At 42.8% G+C, this 18,943-nt stretch overlaps 1 protein-coding gene across 8 annotated transcripts in view; it reads right to left on the bottom strand.

Moving 5' to 3' along the window:
* The window catches only part of mapk8ip3 (mitogen-activated protein kinase 8 interacting protein 3), a 195,222-nt gene that overhangs the window by 27,322 nt on the left and 148,957 nt on the right, over positions 1 to 18,943 (bottom strand). For all 8 annotated transcript variants that reach the window (XM_041206011.1, XM_041206015.1, XM_041206014.1 and 5 more), the window contains 5 exons: positions 14,727 to 14,910; positions 10,095 to 10,217; positions 6,542 to 6,622; positions 5,352 to 5,419; positions 1,053 to 1,201 (listed from right to left, as the gene is read on the bottom strand). In XM_041206011.1, coding sequence (XP_041061945.1) covers positions 1,053 to 1,201; positions 5,352 to 5,419; positions 6,542 to 6,622; positions 10,095 to 10,217; positions 14,727 to 14,910 — 605 coding nt within the window. The remainder of the gene's footprint in view (positions 1 to 1,052; positions 1,202 to 5,351; positions 5,420 to 6,541; positions 6,623 to 10,094; positions 10,218 to 14,726; positions 14,911 to 18,943) is intronic.

The following is an 18,943-nucleotide window of genomic DNA, read 5'->3' as shown; positions in this document are numbered from 1 at the left end:
ATTAAAATCAGTGATATAAATGTGGGCTAAAATATAATATTTCCTGTTTATTTCAATTGTTGCTGCAACATATTATTGAAGCTATTCTGTTCAAAACAGACATTCTTTTCCAGTTAAAAAGTCTTAAATTCTCAGCCAAGTGTTTCTTAATATCATAGACCCTGATTTCACCAGCATATACTTCTACATAAAATTAGCTGAGAAGGGAGAACACTCTCTGTACTCCACATCTACTTTTTAAAAAAATACTTATGACTGCATCCATTTCCTGTTGTCCGTTCCTACTTTTCTTTAGTTCTCCAAAATCAAGATAACTAAAAAAAATATTAATGCTGGCCTTCTGGAGGCCTCTCATCATGCTCCCCTTTGGCCCACTGATCCTAAGATAAAGACACAGCCGGAAAATAAATATTTAACCGTTCCTGTTTAATGTCCATTCCATCGCTTTCCCCATTACTGGTGTTGTTAATAAGAACAAATCTATGGCAGCTGCCAACTCATTGCCCACCTTCAAATATACTGATCCTGCTTTTTTTTTTAAAATGGTCTTTGTCCCTCTGCTCTGCACGTTTCGTGAAAATTAATGCCTTCTATGCAGCTGGCGTTTTGGGCTACTGTGGGTTCCACCATCACAACCAGCCCCACCCCCAACCCACCACCACCCACCCCTTCCATCCCCACAATATTTTTCAGCTCAATCTATCTATCTATCAATTCAATAACTTTGTAAGAGGTTGGATTGAGAAAAAGTAATGTTTTACCTCTTGCTAACCTTTCCCAGTGTGCCTGCTCACCCCAGTGCTACATGAGCAATGATGGGCCACTACTTTACCCAACCAAAGTAGCCACCCACGGTCCAATTAATAAATCACCCATAGGCAAATTAACTAAGTATTAAGTGATTCCCAAACCCATGCTGCATGTTTGCCCAAAGGTCAAAATATGTAAGTAAACACTGGGTGGGTCATTTTCACTGCTGGATACATAACTACAGGTCTTTAGTAGCTGTGTATGACACCATGTTTCCTGCCTTTAGGTCTACCAACACATACCTCAATCTGCATTGTTTTAGGTTGAATGACGTGGATCTTGTTCTTGTAGCCGCACCAGACCTTGTCATGCACAACAGCCATGCAACGGATGGAGTGGTTTGGGCGTCGCAGGTCCATGAGGTGGTAATTACTCAGGTCCCATTGGCCATCTACTCAGACAGAAATATATTGGTTCTATTACTCTCTGTGACAAGTGTATTGGTCTGCCCCCAACCCCTTCTGCAGTAACTAATCTCAGTGTTATTCCTGACTATTTTTATCACGTACGCTGATGAATTCAATAAACACAATGCGATTTCTTATGTTTTCTCAGCGAAATAAAATAATCAATTCAGCAAAACATTTTTCTTTTGACCAGGGCCACTACAAAAAGATGCTATCAAGAACAGTTAATTCGTCCACTTTCCATATATTAAGCTTTGATTAATTGACTAATCCTCACAAGCAGCGAGTGGCTGAAGATTCACAGCCCATCTAGCACACTCCTGTCATAGGTCTCCTAGAAGTATAGCAGATCAAGAAACTAGGTCAGTGTTCATATATGCCATATCTTGCTCTTCTCTGCCAGTTTCTATGGGTGCTGGTGTAGAGTTTACACCCCAGGCAAGGTTAATTCTTAAATGGGTCATGGCCAAAGGGAGGAAATTCCCAGGCTTCTTATACTTGACCAGACAAAAAGAGGTTGATATGCCCTGACAGGAGGCATAAAGCAGGGGCTATTGGGACCCACATGGGGATTCAGGCCTAGGACACAAGTCTGGAGCCTTGAAGATTTTGAAAATTGTCCAATTTTCTTTATTAAGTGGGCCAATAGGTCACATTGTTTCTGGTGTTTGGAGTTGGGGGGGGGTGTGTGTGTGTGTGTGTGTGTGTGTGTGTGTGTGTGGATGGGTGGAGGGGAGGGGTTCCACATCCTCCACTCAGCCAATGGGAAGCCTCTTCTGCACTTTGCAGCCTTCCCCGATCAGTCAAAAATGCAGATAATGGAATAGGTGGCTCCAGGGTTATTTAAACAAAGGAACCATCCTCTGGCTTTAGAAATACCAGCGGCAATGGCAGGTCAATCTCGGTACTTGCACCCGAGTCCAACACCTGCAGGTTTTCTGCCCTGGAATATCTCCAACTGACAATATTTTGAAATATTTCAGACTGACTGCTCTTTTCACAACAAGATACTGGTGATAAAAGCCAGTAACACATCTCACTAAACGAAACCTTCTGGTTACATATTTGGAGCTTTGTTACTTCGACTTTTTATAGCTTCCAAGTTTCAGACAACAACAACTAATAATAATAGTGCCTTTAATGTAATGGAAGGTCCCAAGGTGCTTTACAGGAGCAATAGAAAACAAGTATGACGCCAAGCTGCAAGGAGATATTAGGTCAGATGTCCCAAAGCTTGGTCAAAGAGCTTTGTTTTAAGGAATGGTCACCAATGGTGGAGCAATTTTAATTGGGGGTGCAAAAGGCACCAGAATTAGAGGAGCGCAGATATCTTGGTGGGTTGCGGGGTTGGAGGTGGTTACAGAGACAGGGAGAGAGACAAGGACATGGAGGGATTTGAAAGCAAGGACGAGAATTTTAAGATCAAGACGTTGCATAACCCAGAGCCAGGATAGGTCAACAAGCACAGGGGGGGGTGATAGAGGAATGGGGCTTGCTACAAGTTAGGACACAGATAGCAGAGTTCTGGATGACCTCAAGTTTGCAGGAGATCAGCCAGAAGCCCATTAGAATAATCAAGTGGTAGCGAAGGCACAGATGAGGGTTTCAGCAGTAGATATGCTGAATCCGGGGCGATGTTATGAACATGGAAATAGGTGGTCTTAGTGATGACACAAATAAGGTTGAAAGCTCATCTTGGGATCAAATGTGACATCAATATTGCAAACAGACTGGCTTAATCTCCAAATGCTGCCAGGGAGAGGGATGGAGTTGGTAGTTAGGGAACGGAGTCTGGAGCAAGGACCGGAAACAATAGCTTCAATCTTCCCAATATTTACCTGGACAAAATTTCTTCTTATCCAGTACTGGCCGTGATCTAGGAGGTCTGATAATTTAGCAGAAGTGGAGGAATCAAAAGAGACTACTCTTGAAGGGAGAACTAGCATGACAATGTTTCCACTTGTCCTGATGGCTACATTGATTCATTGTGTGCCCAGGAAATGAACAAAGAATCCTCCAGTTTAGTTCAGCCATTGTTTAATCTTGTGCTTTCACATGCTCATCCTTGTCTTCAGAAGATCCCCAATACACTAGAATTTGACATGTGCTTGACTTGCAAAATCAATTTGTTAAACAGCAAAACAATAAATGAATTTGAAACACAGCTAGCTCTTCATGCGTTAGAAAATAGCCTATAACAGTTATGCCTAAAGTAATATAGCAGTACTTTTCCCTTCCTCACTTTTTGCAGCGTCTATCTAGTCTAACCATTTCACTTCATAGGCAACAGGCACCTTGATTTGATAAAGAAAAGACTATTAAATACCTTTTAAAGTGATCGGAACCAAATTAAGTTAAAAAAGTTTCTAATGTTACATACAAAATGCCAAATGCATATTTGAACATATCCCAAGAAGTTCAGTGGCTTGGCCCCACCTCCTAGACACCAGTTTCAGTCGTCGTACAACTCGAAAGTCAACTAATTGTCGCAAAAGTTCAGCCAGCTCAACTTATGTGAAAAAGACTGGTTCTTAGTCCTTAATGAACAATGACGGAATTAAAGAAGCAAATGCCATAACAAATCAGGAGGCACAAGAGTCACTACTTTCTACTCATTTGCTCTGAAGGAAAGCACAACATCATTCAGCTCTTTGTAGCTAAACTTCAATGGAAATGTCTGGCACATTAAGTTCTTTCCAGGAGCACTCAAGATGGAAATTTACCCTATACAGGGTAGAAATCATACTGCATACTACTGTTAAGTAATTCTTAGTACATTTGGATAAAACTCCTGCACTCACTATTTGTATGGTTATTAACCCCATTTGAAATAAATAAATACCAAGTATAGGAATTTCATCAAATGCACAAACCATTTCCTTCTGAATAACCCACATATAACTTACTTCCAGAGTACTAGTACATGTTTCAAGCAGCTTGCTAACACAATCTTACAACTTAAAAGATTGTTCAAATTGCTGGAAGGATATTATCAAGAATGTAATTTTTGTTGAATTAGCTGGAAATCAAGAAAATCAGAGAAAACTGTACAGACTCTGTATAAGGAGTGAATGACTGAGTGAGTGCATGTGTGAGTTTTGTTTTATATACATTGTATATTTCTTTTCCTGTACACTGCAATGAAACACCTTTGGAAATGGTGTTTCATTTCTTAAGGGTGGAGGCATGTTAGAAGCATATCTTCAAGAACTATGTTTTATTTAAAAGTTGGAAGGAGACTGCATTATTTGGACACTTGGGAATTAGCTTGGATTTTTTGGATTGTGAGCAAGCATGCCTTTCCCAAGAAATCACCTGACCAACATGGCCCCTGACGGGAGAGAGCTATTTGTTTATTTGAGCTACAATAACTTTAATTGATGGAAAAATATACTGTTTTAGAGGCAAAGGCCTGGTGATTTACTGGGAATTATCTTTCAGAGGAGCTTTATGTTTTGAACTCAGTTAGGAATGAACTGAGAAGGGGAAAAGCTGCCCAGCTCGCGCTCTCCTTGCCTTGCTTGAAATACAGTGTGGTTATCAGTCTCCAGCTGGGAATCCTCATCTCAGGGGAACACGTCTGTATTTGGAAACCCAAGAGGCTGAGACGAGGAGATTGATCCGGCTCCACTCCTCCACGTGGGAGCTCCTTTGCTGAGAGCCTCCAGACATCTACTGGGACTAGCGACCCGTCCTCACACAAGGGAGCACCAGAACGACAGTGTCAAAACCCTGCGAACTTTATCCTTTTTATAAAGATTTTGCTTCAACTGCCCATCTCTGCAATGACCCCATTTGTTTACTGTATCTTTGTGCATGCGAATTTTAAAAGGGATAGATAGTTACACTTCCAGATTACAAATTATGTGTTAACCAGTTCTTGCAGCTTGTTCACAATAAATGAATCTTTCTGACTTTATTGAAAGAAGCCTGGTTAAAGTCTCTTTTATTCTGGCCATTTTGGTAAGCTAATTAAACATTTACACTAACGATACAACCTGTGGAGTAGTGGGACTAGATAAACAACGCACTCCTCCCATCCCAGTCGTAACATACAGCAATAGACAAAGGCAGAACAGGATAGGAATTTTACAACTATCTGTTCAACAACTGCATATTTTTAAATGTACTAACCTTCAGCTCTATGGAATATAGCCAATGTTCCATCATTTAACGCCACCAAAACACGTCCTTTCACATGTCTGCAAACATATATGGGAAGATCATTAATCTGTACAGTAACCCTCAAAAGGACAATATCCATCAGAGAACAGGAACTCACTGCAGCACAGTAATCCCAGAGTAACTGCATATTAGTCAAATCACCCATCCCATCGCCTCACCCAGAGGTCAGCTGCAAGCTCCTGGACAGGATCACGAGTAGCTTCATGCTTAGGTCTGAGGAATGTGTCCAGTAGCCAGCAGCCAGGTAGCACTAGCTCCAAGTTTTAAGTAATTGTTAATTTAAAAAAGAAACACCCCACGTTAAAAACATCTAGAAGGACGTTCATTTTCAGTGAATGGGGTGTCAGATCTAGGCAACAAAGCCTAATGGAACGCCACTGGGCAACCACTGGATTCCGGAACTAGGAGTTTTTTTTTATTGCTCATTGGATGCTCTTGATTGATTTAGGCAATCTCGTACCCTGAACTCATCCCTGGGTGGGTAGGGAGAGGTGCAGGTTAGTAAAGTGATGGAACATTTTTGTGAAGTGTTTGAGATTCTGAGGTACACAGTGAAGTTTAAAAATATTCAGATACTTTCTAGAATTTGGTGGTATTAGAGGTTAGTTATCCTATACTGATAACACAGTCATACCAGTAAATAAAGCCTCACTCTTTACTAAGACACTGCATTTGGTGAGGACAGACAAGTCAAAGGTCTACATGCTCCCCATTGAACCAGTTCAAAGGTCTACATGCTCCCCATTGAACTAGTTCAAAGGACTACATGCTCCCCATTGAACTAGTTCAAAGGACTACATGCTCCCCATTGAACTAGTTCAAAGGACTACATGCTCCCCACTGAAACAGTTCAAAGGTCTACGTGCTCCCCACTGAAACAGTTCAAAGGTCTTCGTGCTCCCCATTGAACCAGTTCAAAGGTCTACGTGTTCCCATTGAGCCAGTCTTTTCCTCAGTCCCAAACATGAAGTTTACGGCCGAAAGACAAAGAGATTTTACCATCCAGGTCTTCCTACCCACCTAAAAATTACTAACTGGGCATTGCTAGCACTGGCAAACTGGGATGTGAGGAAGAGGGGAGGAGAGAATGATCAATCCAGGTCATTGCCTAAACCAACCTGCTCAAGGTAACAACTTACACAATGCTGAGGACAGCATCCTTCAGTTTGATGGTGTGCAGGCACTTCTTCCAGTTGGATACCGCAGAGTGTACATAAAGGCTAGCAAGAGAAGCAATGCACACAGATTATATCTCATAAAATCATATACACCAAAACAATCAGACTGAAAACTGAGCAATATATTAGGCTGATAACACAGTAAGACAACAGCTTGGATTCAGGTTGATGATAAATCATAGATTAAAAGTTCACCCCAAACTAGTTTCTTCTGTTTGACCTGGAAATTAAGATGCAAAAGATGAATTCAAGGGCAGTGTACAGGACATGGTGCAAACCGGATATCAAAGTGTGAAGATACTGATTTAACACCACTGGGACCTAGGCTCAGTTCTGATCAGAAGGTAAAAGTCTCCTCTTGCCAATGGAGAAACAGATGGTTTAATGTCTTAGAAGACTGGCCTTTCACCTCTGGATGACTTCCAATTGGTCCCAAAAATACTAAAGATAATTTGGCTTTTTTTATTCATTCATGGGATGTGGGTTTCTCTGGCTGGGCCAGCATTTATTGCCCATCCCTACCTGCCATTGAGACAGTGGTGGTGAGCTGCTTTCTTGAGCCGATACAGTCCCTGTGGTGTAGGTACACCTACAGTGTTGTTAGGGAGTTCCAGAATTTTGACCCAGCGACAGTGAAGGGACAGCAATATATTTCCAAGTCAGGATATTGAGTGACATTGAGGGGAACTTCCAGGTGGCGGTGTTCCCATCTATCTACTGCCTTTGTCCTTCAAGATGTGGTACTGGTCATGGGTGTGGAAAGTGCTGTCTAAGGAGCCTTGGTGAATTCCTGCAGTGCATCTTGTAGATGATACACACTGCTGCCACTGTGCGTTGGTGATGGAGGGAGTGAATGTGGATGTGGTGCCAATCAAGCGGGCTACTTTGTCGTGGATGGTGTCGAGCTTCTTGAATGTTGTTGGAGCTGCACTCATCCAAGCAAGTGGGAAGTATTCCATCACTTTCCTGACTTGTGCCTTGTAGGTGGTGGACAAGGTTGGAGAAATCAGAAGATGAGCTGCCCATCACAGGACTCCTAGCCTCTGACCTGCTCTTGTAGCCAGTGTTTATATGGCTAGTCCAGTCCAGTTTCTGGTCAATGGCAACCCCAGGATGTTGATAGTGGGGGATTCAGTGATGGTAATGCTATTGAATGTCAAGGGGAGATGGTTAGATTCTCTCTTGTTGGAGATGGTCATTGCCTGGCACTTGTGTGGTGCGAATGTTACTTGCCACTTGTCAGCCCAAGCCTGGATATTGTCCAGGTCTTGCTGCATTTGGACATGGACTGCTTCAGTATCCGAGGAGTCGCAAACGGTGCTGAACATTGTGCAATCATCAGTGAACATCCCCACTTCTGACCTTATGATGGAAGCAAGGTTATTGATGAAGCAATTGAAGATGGTTGGGTAGCTCTGATTCAGAAGGCTGTGGGTTCAATTTCCATTCCAGAAACATTTTTTTTTATTCATTCATGGGATGTGGATGGCTGGGCCAGTATTTATTGCCCATCCCTAGCTGCCCTTGAGAAGGTGGTGATGAGCTTAAGCACATAATCTAGGCTCACACCTTCAGTGCTGTGCTGAGGGACTGCTGCACTGTCAGAGGTATTGGCTTTCAGATGCGATTTAAGAACAGGACCCCATTTGACCTCTCAAATGGATATGAAAAATCCCAGGGCACTATTCGAAGAGCAGTGGGGCAGTTCTCCTGGTGTCCTGGCTAATATTTATCCCTCGATCAACATCACAAAAAACAAATTATCTGGTCATTATCTCATTGCTGTTTGTGGGAGCTTACTGTACATAATTTGGCTGCCATGTTTCCTACATTACAACAGTGACCACGCTTTAAGAGGGCTTAATTGGCTGGAAAGCACTTTGGGATGTCCTGAGCTCATGAAAGGTGCTATTAGAAATGCAAGTTATTTCTTTTTCCGCCCATACATCATAAGGGAGACTAATTGGCAAATAGCCTGAAAATGTGCTCTTCTTTGCCTTCTCTAGCTCCTCCCTCATTTACTGTTCCCTGGACCCAGTAGCAGAGGGCCCATTTGAGGACAGGCTTTGTAAAAAGGCATACAAATCTTCAAAACATAGTTCCCATGAATTGCCTGGTTCAGATCCTGGATGCAGGTATTACATGTTAAGCCCAGGCATCTAGCATTCTCCTGGTGGTGGATAATTTTGTATGCGAGGGACTGTGTTGCACTTCAGGCAGCCTCACCCTGCACAGGCCAAAAAGGTAGCCTTTTCTTTTCAAACCTCAGTGTCTGCAGGCAGCACAGATGCTGATCGAGCTCCTGTGCTTTTTCAGGCCAGGAAGCTCAACTCTAAAATCTGAAGAGCTGGTCCGAGACAGGAGCATATCTCCCTAGTGGGCAGAAGTTCCACCTCGATCTGGAGACATGCTTCCGCCAAAGGGGGAAAATGGGAGACTTCAATCAGTTAGTCCAGACTTATTAGGTCATTTTGATAACTTAAAATGTATCTGTTTGGTTCCCTCACATTATTGTCAACCCATTGCCCCAAAGTCAAAGAACCTAGCCCATGATCAACAGAGCCAACACATCTGACTTGGAAATATGTCGCCGTTCCTTCACTGTCGCTGGGTCAAAATTCTGAACTTCCTCCCTAACAGCGCTGTGGGTGTACCTGCACCACATGGACTGCAGCAGTTCAAGGAGGCAGCTCACCCCCACCTTCTCAAAGGCAATAAATGCTGGCCTAGCCAATGACGCCCACATCCCAGCAATGAACGAGAAAAAAAAGATGCCATCTCCACTCTGGACAGTTGGTCATTAGGAAAACATCTTAATCACTGTAATAAAAACAATCCTGGAAAAACTCAGCAGGTCTGGCAGCATCTGTGGAGAGAGAAATAGAGTTTAATGTTTTGAATCCATATGACTTCTTCTCTAAAGAGAAGTAGAAATGTGATGGATTTTATACTATTTAAGATGGGGTGGGGCAAGTGAGACAAGATAGAAGGTCAGGGACAGGTGGGGCTAAGAAGAGGTTAACAAAGATGTCATGGATATGGCTACGGTGTGCCATGTGCCCGAAATACCCTGGTCTTGAGTCCATGAGTTTCTCCAGCATTTTGCGTTTTTATTTCAGATTTCCAGCATCTGCAGTATTTTGCTTAAATCACTGTAATGTTCATCTTTAAACATCACATGCTACGGAAAGAGAGGTGGAATATCCACACTTAATAGAGAATCCCTTAAATGCAATGGCAACAATGGGTGGATTTAAAGGGGCAAAACCGGCCACCAAAAATTAACAATTCTACACTAACGGAGCCCTACTTACAGCTAAAGTACAGCCAGCCTCAGCTTCCCAATATAACACTGTCAATATAGCTTAGCCGAACCCGCTTCTGCACTGTTTCCACTTATTTTGTTGACCATCCTCATAGCTTGGTGATTAAAGGCTTTTCTGTTCTTTAGACTCTCCTCAATGGGACGATTAACCTGGGCGTTGTCTAAGGTAGCTACACAATCCTGACTTACCAGCCATTTTGTGCCCCTAGCCACATAGTAGGGGCAGCGCTTGTGATTGACCCGTTGGTGCGAATGTTTGCTTCCTGTGCTGGCTGGCCTGCACTCTGTTCCTCCTTGACTTGTCCATTTTCCCTGAAAGGAAAAGGCAGCAGTTCTCACATTACACATTTAGGTTTCACGCAGATAACAGGAGACACAAATAAAAGGGAGAGGTGCAGTGTACAGAATTCCATTCAACGCAAAGGGTTTTTCTATGTCTTCCACAAATGGTTCAATAAAATAAATCAGTCTGTTGGCCAAAACCCAGATTTAGACATGAAATGTGCTCAAGTGATATGAGACAGGGGTTTAATTAGTGAGCAACTGCTCTGATACAATGGGATAAGTATCTTATTCCTGGCTGCAAATTCAGAACAGCCGTTTATCCCTCAGCCTAATTGGACAGAGGCGTTTTTAGTCTGTCTCTACATCAGACATTTTCCTTGTAAACATCACTTCACAATGATCTTGAAGTGACATGCTGTACAATTTTACATGACTGCTTCCTCACAGCTCAGTGTAGCTACTAACCTGACAACCTTTCAGCAGATGTAATACATTCAGTAATGAATAAAAAGCCTTGAGGTTTATATATCAACTGACAGGATGCACAGGTAGACAGTTTGCTAAAGCATGCACCATCACAGTCTTTAAATTCATTACACCCCACTAGGTAATATGTATAAGTACACCCTGATTATATAGGTTAATAACTTTGAATTCAATACAAAATTAAAATTAAATTAAAATCAGGCAGGTTCTAGAAAGGGTGTGAGACCCCTCCCTCCAGATTGCTGCTCTATTAGTGAAGTCAAAATCCAGCCCAATATTTATTGCTCATACTTGTGAGTATACAGAGCACGAGATCCTGGCCTTACCAACTATGATGTCAATGGGTGTATGTTCCCTAAATAAAGAATATCAGAAAGCAAGCGCAGTTCCTGTCTCGAATTGTGACACTAACAGAACCAATGGAACTATTATGACTGGAAAATGAAACACATTGCAGGACAGGAGAAAGAAAATGTTTACCAAGCAATAGCTGATGTTTAGACCACAAAGAAACATATGATACCATGATATTCACCTCATCAATTATAACCAAGGCTTATCAGTGCTCTAAGGTGTATCATGTACCTGAAATACCCCTGGTTACTGTGATGATCCAAGTGCTATGGGAAGCATGTGTTTTCTTTTTCTGGGATCTCCCCTCAAGAACAAAATGTGCTGGGGAATATTTTGAAAGAGAATTGGCTTCATGATTATGGCACAATTAGGTTCTAAGAAATGTCCATGTGACCTGGGGTTGCTATGGGGCTGAACAGCTAAGAAGGGTAAATAGAATGCTAACTGCATGGAGTTCGGTTTTCAGTCCATGTTTTCTGATTGGCAGTTGAGAAGATTGGGAATTCGTACAATGAAAAAACAGATAAGACTCTCTCCAAATGGATGAGTTTAATGTTTGGCAGTCTTTAAACAGATCCTGGTATTGAAACAACAGATACTGTGTGACAGTGTATGCTATACAGCTGGAAAGGACTAGAACACGGAAGACAGGAAGAGTGAGGGATTGTGGAAAAGATAATACCCTTTCCTGCTTTTGAAGTGGTGCCAGACCAGACTATTTAAAGGGTTCAGAGACGGAAGTCTCTGGGGATTCTGTGCCATCAGGACTACCATGACCCCAGGTGAGAGACAGTTCATTGGCATGCACTTTGTTGATGGTAACCATATCCAGGGAATTCAGATGCCATATGGCTGCTGGCGAATCCAACTCAAGAACTGAAACGGTTGGATTGGAAGTGAGAAATCCTACAAAACAAAGTCTGAGTTGGAAAGCTTGAGAGATTGTGCATGGTCCTACATTTGTGCTGGAAGTAATGCAAGTGCTTGTAACAACGTGAGGTGTATCTTTACAACAAATGTATCTTTGTTGTATCAAATATTTAAAGCAAAATTTACCTTTTCACTTGAAATATCTTTCACCTGTTAATTAATGACTGAATTATGTTGGTTTTAAGTTGGTTTGTTACAGGAAAAAAAAAGTGAACTCTTGTCCAATCATTTTCTTTCTGTTGGGGTCATGGAGATTCTCTCTTTTTCAGAAACTATTGGTCTCTGCATGAATTGTAACATGACAAAAATGCTTGCACACTTTGGTTAGACCTGCAAACATCTGCTATTGGGTTACCCAATCACAATGTAGAAGATGTGTCACACGATTCCAAAGTATGCCAGCCTAGTTATTGCCAAACAAGGTCTTTCTGTATGTTTCATTAAACAGCAAAACCTCTTCATTCCAAAGATATACGACATGATCCATTTATAATTACCTCATGATATAGTGAGACTCTTAAAAGTGAAAATCCTTTGTTTCCTAGGGCAGAATTTCTTGTTTGGCGTTGGGGGCCCAGCTCTGCACACCGACGGGTAAAATGATGCGCGGTGATGTCGGGCGTGCGTCCCGACGTCACTGCGCGTCATTCCGATCTTTCGTTCAGCAGGCACGCACCAGAGTTAGCTGTGCGCCCACTGACCTGTCAAAGGCCTGTTAAGGCCATTAATAAACCAATTAAAGATATTGACAGGGCTGCCCGTCCAAACTTAAGGTTGGCGGGCAGGCAAAGAGCCCAAGCAGCCTTCGTATTTTTCATGAAACCTCATCCACAGGCGGGATGAGGTTTCATGAAGTGTTTTTTACTTTAATAATTATTTTTCGAACATTTCAAAAACATGCCCCAGCTTGTGTGACGCTGTCACATGAGGGGACATATGTAAATAATTTTTTACCTTCTTTATTTAAAATTCTCATTATGAAATTAATCACCCTGAAGCAGCTCCTTGCCTCAGGGAGATTTCTGCGCTCTTTCGCGCACATGCCCGCCCACACAGGTAGTGCTGAGTGCTAAAAACAAAAAAACTGCGGATGCTGGAAATCCAAAACAAAAACAGAATTACCTGGAAAAACTCAGCAGGTCTGGCAGCATCGGCGGAGAAGAAAAGAGTTGACGTTTCGAGTCCTCATGACCCTTCAACAGTGCTGAGTGCTACCGGGTATGCGTCATGCTGGACGGGCCTTAATTAGCCTGCCCTCGTAAAATGGCAGCATGCAGCCGATCATGGGCGATGATCGGCTCCACACCCGCTCACGCCAGCTCCCAAACGGCATACCTGACGGGGAGAAAATTCTCCCCCTAATTTATCTCCCATGTAATTGTACAAAATTTCATTTCTGTTCGCAGATTAATAGCCATTTGAAGTGAAAAGGTGAGCATTAATTTACCATTCTCAAGTTTACAAGTGCTAAAGAGACGGGCTTCACATATCAATAGAAACTGGAGCCTTAAGCAATTAAGTGCTGAGATTCAGTGCTGTAGGCATTAATTTCATGGGCAGTGATTCCAGTGGTTACACTAAGATTGTGCCCGATGATCCCATCAGATGGAAGGCAGCTTGTCCGTGCAGCTAAGCGCAAACACATCTAAAACAACCTTTGGCAGCCGCTTGTCCCACACCAGTAGAAACTCTGCAGGCCATCTACAGGAAAGCAGAACTGCCCTTCCCTCAACCCCAATGGCATTCCAATCAATCTATTTGGAAGGGAGTCAATCAACAAATTCTGGGGTAAGAAATTCTGTCTTCAAGGCAAAAAGTCTGGACAGACCGCACCATGGGGATCTACAAATGTCCTAGTGGAAGCTGGCACTGAGCATTTTACTGGGCACAATGAGCTAAGTGCTAAATTCCTGAGGCTCAAGAACAATATCCTTAGATTATGGAGTCCCCTGCCCTGGGGATGACAAAACACATCCAAAACATTCACTCTAACTCAACCACAGCAATCAGTGAAAGTATTCTATTTTTGGTACATACCACAGGTCTCAGGTTAGGCTTCTAACCTAAAACGGCTGATAATGTAACACCACCGATGGACTGAACAATCCCTATATCACACTTTAATCAATAATGAGAGTTCAGTGTTTCAAGCTGATTGATTGATCCTGAAGTTGCAGCTTTCTCCAGCTCCTAATACTGTCAGTAATCCACATTCAATTAGATTCTCCTCTGATGAAACTTCTTTGTGGTAACATTGCATTACAAACCTGCAGGGCTATGGACCAACCAGTGGGATTGGGCTGGGTGGCTCATTTTTCAGCCGACACAAACACGATGGGCCAAGTGACCTCTTTCTGTGCCGTAAACTTCCTATGATTATATAATCAAGGAACAACTTTCAATAAATTCACGGGAAATTTTATACACAAGGGTAATTCTGATTTTGAATGGTCATCAAAAATGAGTGATATCAATTTAGCTGCCCATTATACATGGATATAAAAATCGGGAGAGTTGTACAACAGGCAGCTTAACCAATATCACTCCTTTTAAGAGGCCAAAACATAGAATCACCATGTCACTTACCTCAGTGCAGTATGTTATTCTTTTCATTTTACTGATCGCCTTTACCATAGCATGAACACCATGGCTATGCAACATTTCCCCCTACAAATGACTCTTTTCATTCAATGTCAATGTTAGCCATTTACCACGGATCTCTTTACCATATAATATATTAGTCATATCCACATCCGTTTTCCTTACCTGAGCTGAGTTTTATCTTCTGTCTGTGCTGGGTCGGTGAATACATGCTCTGTGTAGGCACTAGGCCGTGCCAATGCTGGTTCCACATCACTTGCACCGTTTTCTGTTGCTTCTGTTGCTTCAGTTGCCTCTTCAGCTGATTGTGGTTGGTTAACCTTCCCACCTTTCACAGTAGCCACATCACCTACATGGGCAGCACAGATACTGCTAGAAATTTATCATTATGATGAAAAGTTCAGAAACTACATTGCATTATTCGCTACTGAAAATATTCTTTCAATTGTCTATTCAATAATGCAGTGATTCAATAATATTACAAATGGTTTTTTCAGAATAAACTACAGTCATTATTCAATTATCTATGTTTGTGTCATCTTCGAACTCTATAGTTGTCTACAAGTATTAAAAAACTTGTGTTATCCATTTCCAGATATCTCACTAGTCCATGCTAACTACAACTTCCATTGACCAGAAACTGAACTGGACTAGTCATATAAATACTGTGGCTACAAAAGCAGGTCAGAAGCTAGGAATCCTTTGACGAGTAACTCACCTCCTGACTCCCCAAAGCCTGTCCACCATCTACAAGGCACAAGTCAGGTGTGCGATGGAATACTTACCACTTGCCTAATGAGTACAGCTCCAACAACATTCACAAAGCTCAACACCATCCAGGTCAAAGCAGCCCACTTGATTGGCACCCCATCCACAAAAATTCACTTCCTTCACCACCAACACACAGTAGCAGTAGTATGTACCATCTACAAGATGCACTGCAGGAACTCATCAAGGCTCCTTAGACAGCAACTTCCAATCCCACAACCATTACCATCTAGAAGGGCAAGGGCAGCAGATGCATGGGATCACCACCACCTGGAAGCTCCCCTCCAAGCCACACACCATCCTGACTTGGAAATATATCGCCATTCCTTCACTGTCGCTGGGTCAAAATCCTGGAACTTCCTCCCTAAGAGCACCATGAGTGTACCTACACCACAGGGACTGCAGCGGTTCAAAAGGTGGCTCACCACCACCTTCTCAAGGGCAAGCGATGCCCACATCCTGTGAAAAAGTAAATTACCAATAACAAAGTTACCAGGGTCCAATTCTATGATCCAATTTCTCCCAACATGAGGGATCTCATAGTAGCAATGCCTCTCCTTGCCCTTCACTAACATCCAAGCTCCATTGGCAGCTACAGGCACAGCCGTCACCTCCTCCATGTCCTTGAATCTCTCACTCCTTCAAAACCTAACCACCAAAGCTCCTTCAGGACAAGAGTTTGGTTCCACAGCCCCCCATCCTAGCCCCCAGGGTCTGGCCATTTACTCAATAATGCCAGCTGAGGCACAGCCAAGATTCGGTGCAGCAGTGACAAAAATTGAGGCCCAGGGTAAAGAGGCATCCCAGATTCCTTCCAAAATGCTGCACCATCCTCTGCCACCCCAGCTTTCTACCATAATAGACAGAATGATTTCTGTAGCTGTTAACATAGAAACTAGGAGCAGGAGTAGGCCATTCAGCCCTTCAAGCCTGCTCCGCCATTCATTATGGTCATGGCTGATCATCCAACTCAATAGCCTGCTCCCGCTTTCTCCCCATATCCTTTGATCCCTTTCGCCCCAAGAGCTATATCTAACACCTTCTTGCAAACATACAATGTTTTGGCCTCAGCTACTTTCTGTGGTAATGAATTCCACAGGCTCACCACTCTCTGGTTGAAGAAATTTCTCCTCATCACAGTCCTAAATGGTCTACCCCATATCCTCAGACTGTGACCCCTGGTTCTGGACTCCCCAACCATCGGGAACATCCTTCCTGCATCTACCCTGTCTAGTCCTATTAGAATTTTATAGGTTTCTATGAGATCCTCCCTTATTCTTCTGAACTGCAGCAAATATAATCCTAACCGACTCAATATCTCCTCATATGTCAGTCCCGCCATCCCAGGAATCAGTTGGGTAAACCTTCGCTGCACTCCCTCTATCGCAAGTACATCCTTCCTCAGATAAGGAGACCAAAATGGCACACAATATTCCAGGTGTGGTCTCACCAAGGCCCTGTACAATTGCAGCAAGATATCCCTGCTCCTGTACTTGAATCCTCTCGCTATGAAGGCCAACATACCATTTGCCTTCTTTACCACCTGCTGCAACTGCATGCTTACCTTCAGTGACTGGTGTACGAGAACACCCAGGTCTCGTTGCACATTCCCCTCTCTCAATTTATAGTCATTCAGATAACAATCTGCTTTCCTGTTTTTGCCACCAAAGTGGATAACCTCACAGTTATGCATCTGCCCACTCAGCTTGTCCAAATCACACTGAAGCATCTCTGCAACCTCCTCACAGCTCACGCTCCCACCCAGCTTTGTGTCATCTGCAAATTTGGAGACATTACATTTAGTTCCCGCATCTAAGTCATTAATATATATTGTGAATAACTGGGGTCCTAGCATCGATCCCTGCAGTACCCCACTAGTCACTGCCTGCCATTCGGTAAAAGACCCATTTATTCCTACTCTTTGTTTCCTGTCTGCCAACAAGTTTTCTATCCATCTCAATACAGTACCCACATGCATTTTAATTTTACATGCCAATCTCTTATGTGGAACTTTGTCGAAAGCCTTCTGAAAGTCCAAATAAACCACATCCACTGGCTCCCCCTCATCAACTCTACTAGTTACATCCTCGAAAAATTCCAGTAGATTTGTCAAGCATGATTTCTTTTTCATAAATCCATGCTGACTCTGTCCGATTCAGCCAGTTTTCCACGTGCTCAGCTATTAAATCTTTTATAATGGACTCTAGAATTTTCCCCACCACTGACGTCAGGCTGACTGGTCTATAATTCACTGTTTTCTCTCTACCTCTCTTTATAAATAGCGGGGTTACATTAGCTACCCTCCAATCTGTAGGAACTGTTCCAGAGTCTATAGAATCTCGGAAGATGACCACCAATGCATCCACTATTTCTAGGGCCACTTCCTTAAGTACTCTGGGATGTAGAAAATCAGGCCCTGGGGATTTATCGGCCTTCAATCCCATCAATTTCCACAATACCATTTCCCTACTAATACTGATTTCTTTCAGTTCCTCCCTCTCACTAAACCCTGTGTTCCCCAACATTTCGGTATGTGTCCTCCTTTGTGAAGACAGAGCCAAAGTATGTATTTAGTTGGTCAGCCATTTCTTTGTTCCCCATTATAAATCCCCCTGTTTCTGACTGTAAGGAACCTACATTTGTCTTCACCAATCTTTTTCTCTTCACAGGGTTTCTCTTAACACAGGTTGGAAACTGAATCTAGCACAAGATCGCATTGGAAAAGAAAGGAAAGACATAGATAGTAAGAAAGATTGTTTTTTTTCAAAGGCAAGAAAATAGAAAGGCAGAAACAAAAATAAAAAGATAGGAGAAAGAAAGATGGAAATTTAAATGTGGCTGGGAGAGTAGGAGGTATACAGGGGAAAGATGGACAAAGAGAAAGCTTGTGTAAGATAAACAGATTGAGAAGCAAACAGAACAAAAAATAGCTTTACAGAAAACGGAAATGAAGCAAACCAAAAAAGATTCAGGGGCAAATAAAGAAATAAAAAAGGAGGGGGGGAATTTCTTCTAACTTCCTCCAAACCTGACTGTCCCGTAGTAATTTCAAAGCTGGGTGGTTAAGGCTCCTTCCTGAGTCAGCTGAACACTTCATTAATATATGTGAATCAGAGTCCTATTGCTCAGGGTAGCGATTTTAACTGTTCCCAATGAAACCTACCAGATACCTAGCTGAAGCTTCTGGACATAAGTGAAAAAAATACTTTACTTTGTGGAAGCAAGAGGAGACGGAGGGTTCATTTGGGGTCCCACGAGGAAATTCTGGGACTCTACTGCACCACGCTCTTCCTATCTTTCTACCCAAGGACCCCTGCCAAACAACCCCTTTTCCCCCACATCATCCTCCCACCCCTCCCACGCCCCATACCGCAATATAGCTGTGTACCAGCCAGTGCCTGATGTTCAGCTGCCAGCAGCCAGCCAGCCTGTTTTGGACTAGCAGGTGGCTGACAAAACGTTAATGAAGTCTGGCTATTGAAATCAGCCTCCCTGAAATAATACAGAATGTTGTACACAGCCTACAGTCCATGACTTCTTTACATTTCCATATCAACAGTGAACAGAGAACAGAGTGGTTCAGCACACATCAACTCACATAGGAACACTTATGC

The sequence above is a fragment of the Carcharodon carcharias genome, chromosome 15 (genome assembly GCF_017639515.1).
Source record: "Carcharodon carcharias isolate sCarCar2 chromosome 15, sCarCar2.pri, whole genome shotgun sequence".
Taxonomy (NCBI): domain Eukaryota; kingdom Metazoa; phylum Chordata; class Chondrichthyes; order Lamniformes; family Lamnidae; genus Carcharodon; species Carcharodon carcharias.
The sequence above is the reverse complement of the archived record's forward strand: the minus strand, read 5'-3'. Positions and strand labels throughout refer to the sequence as shown.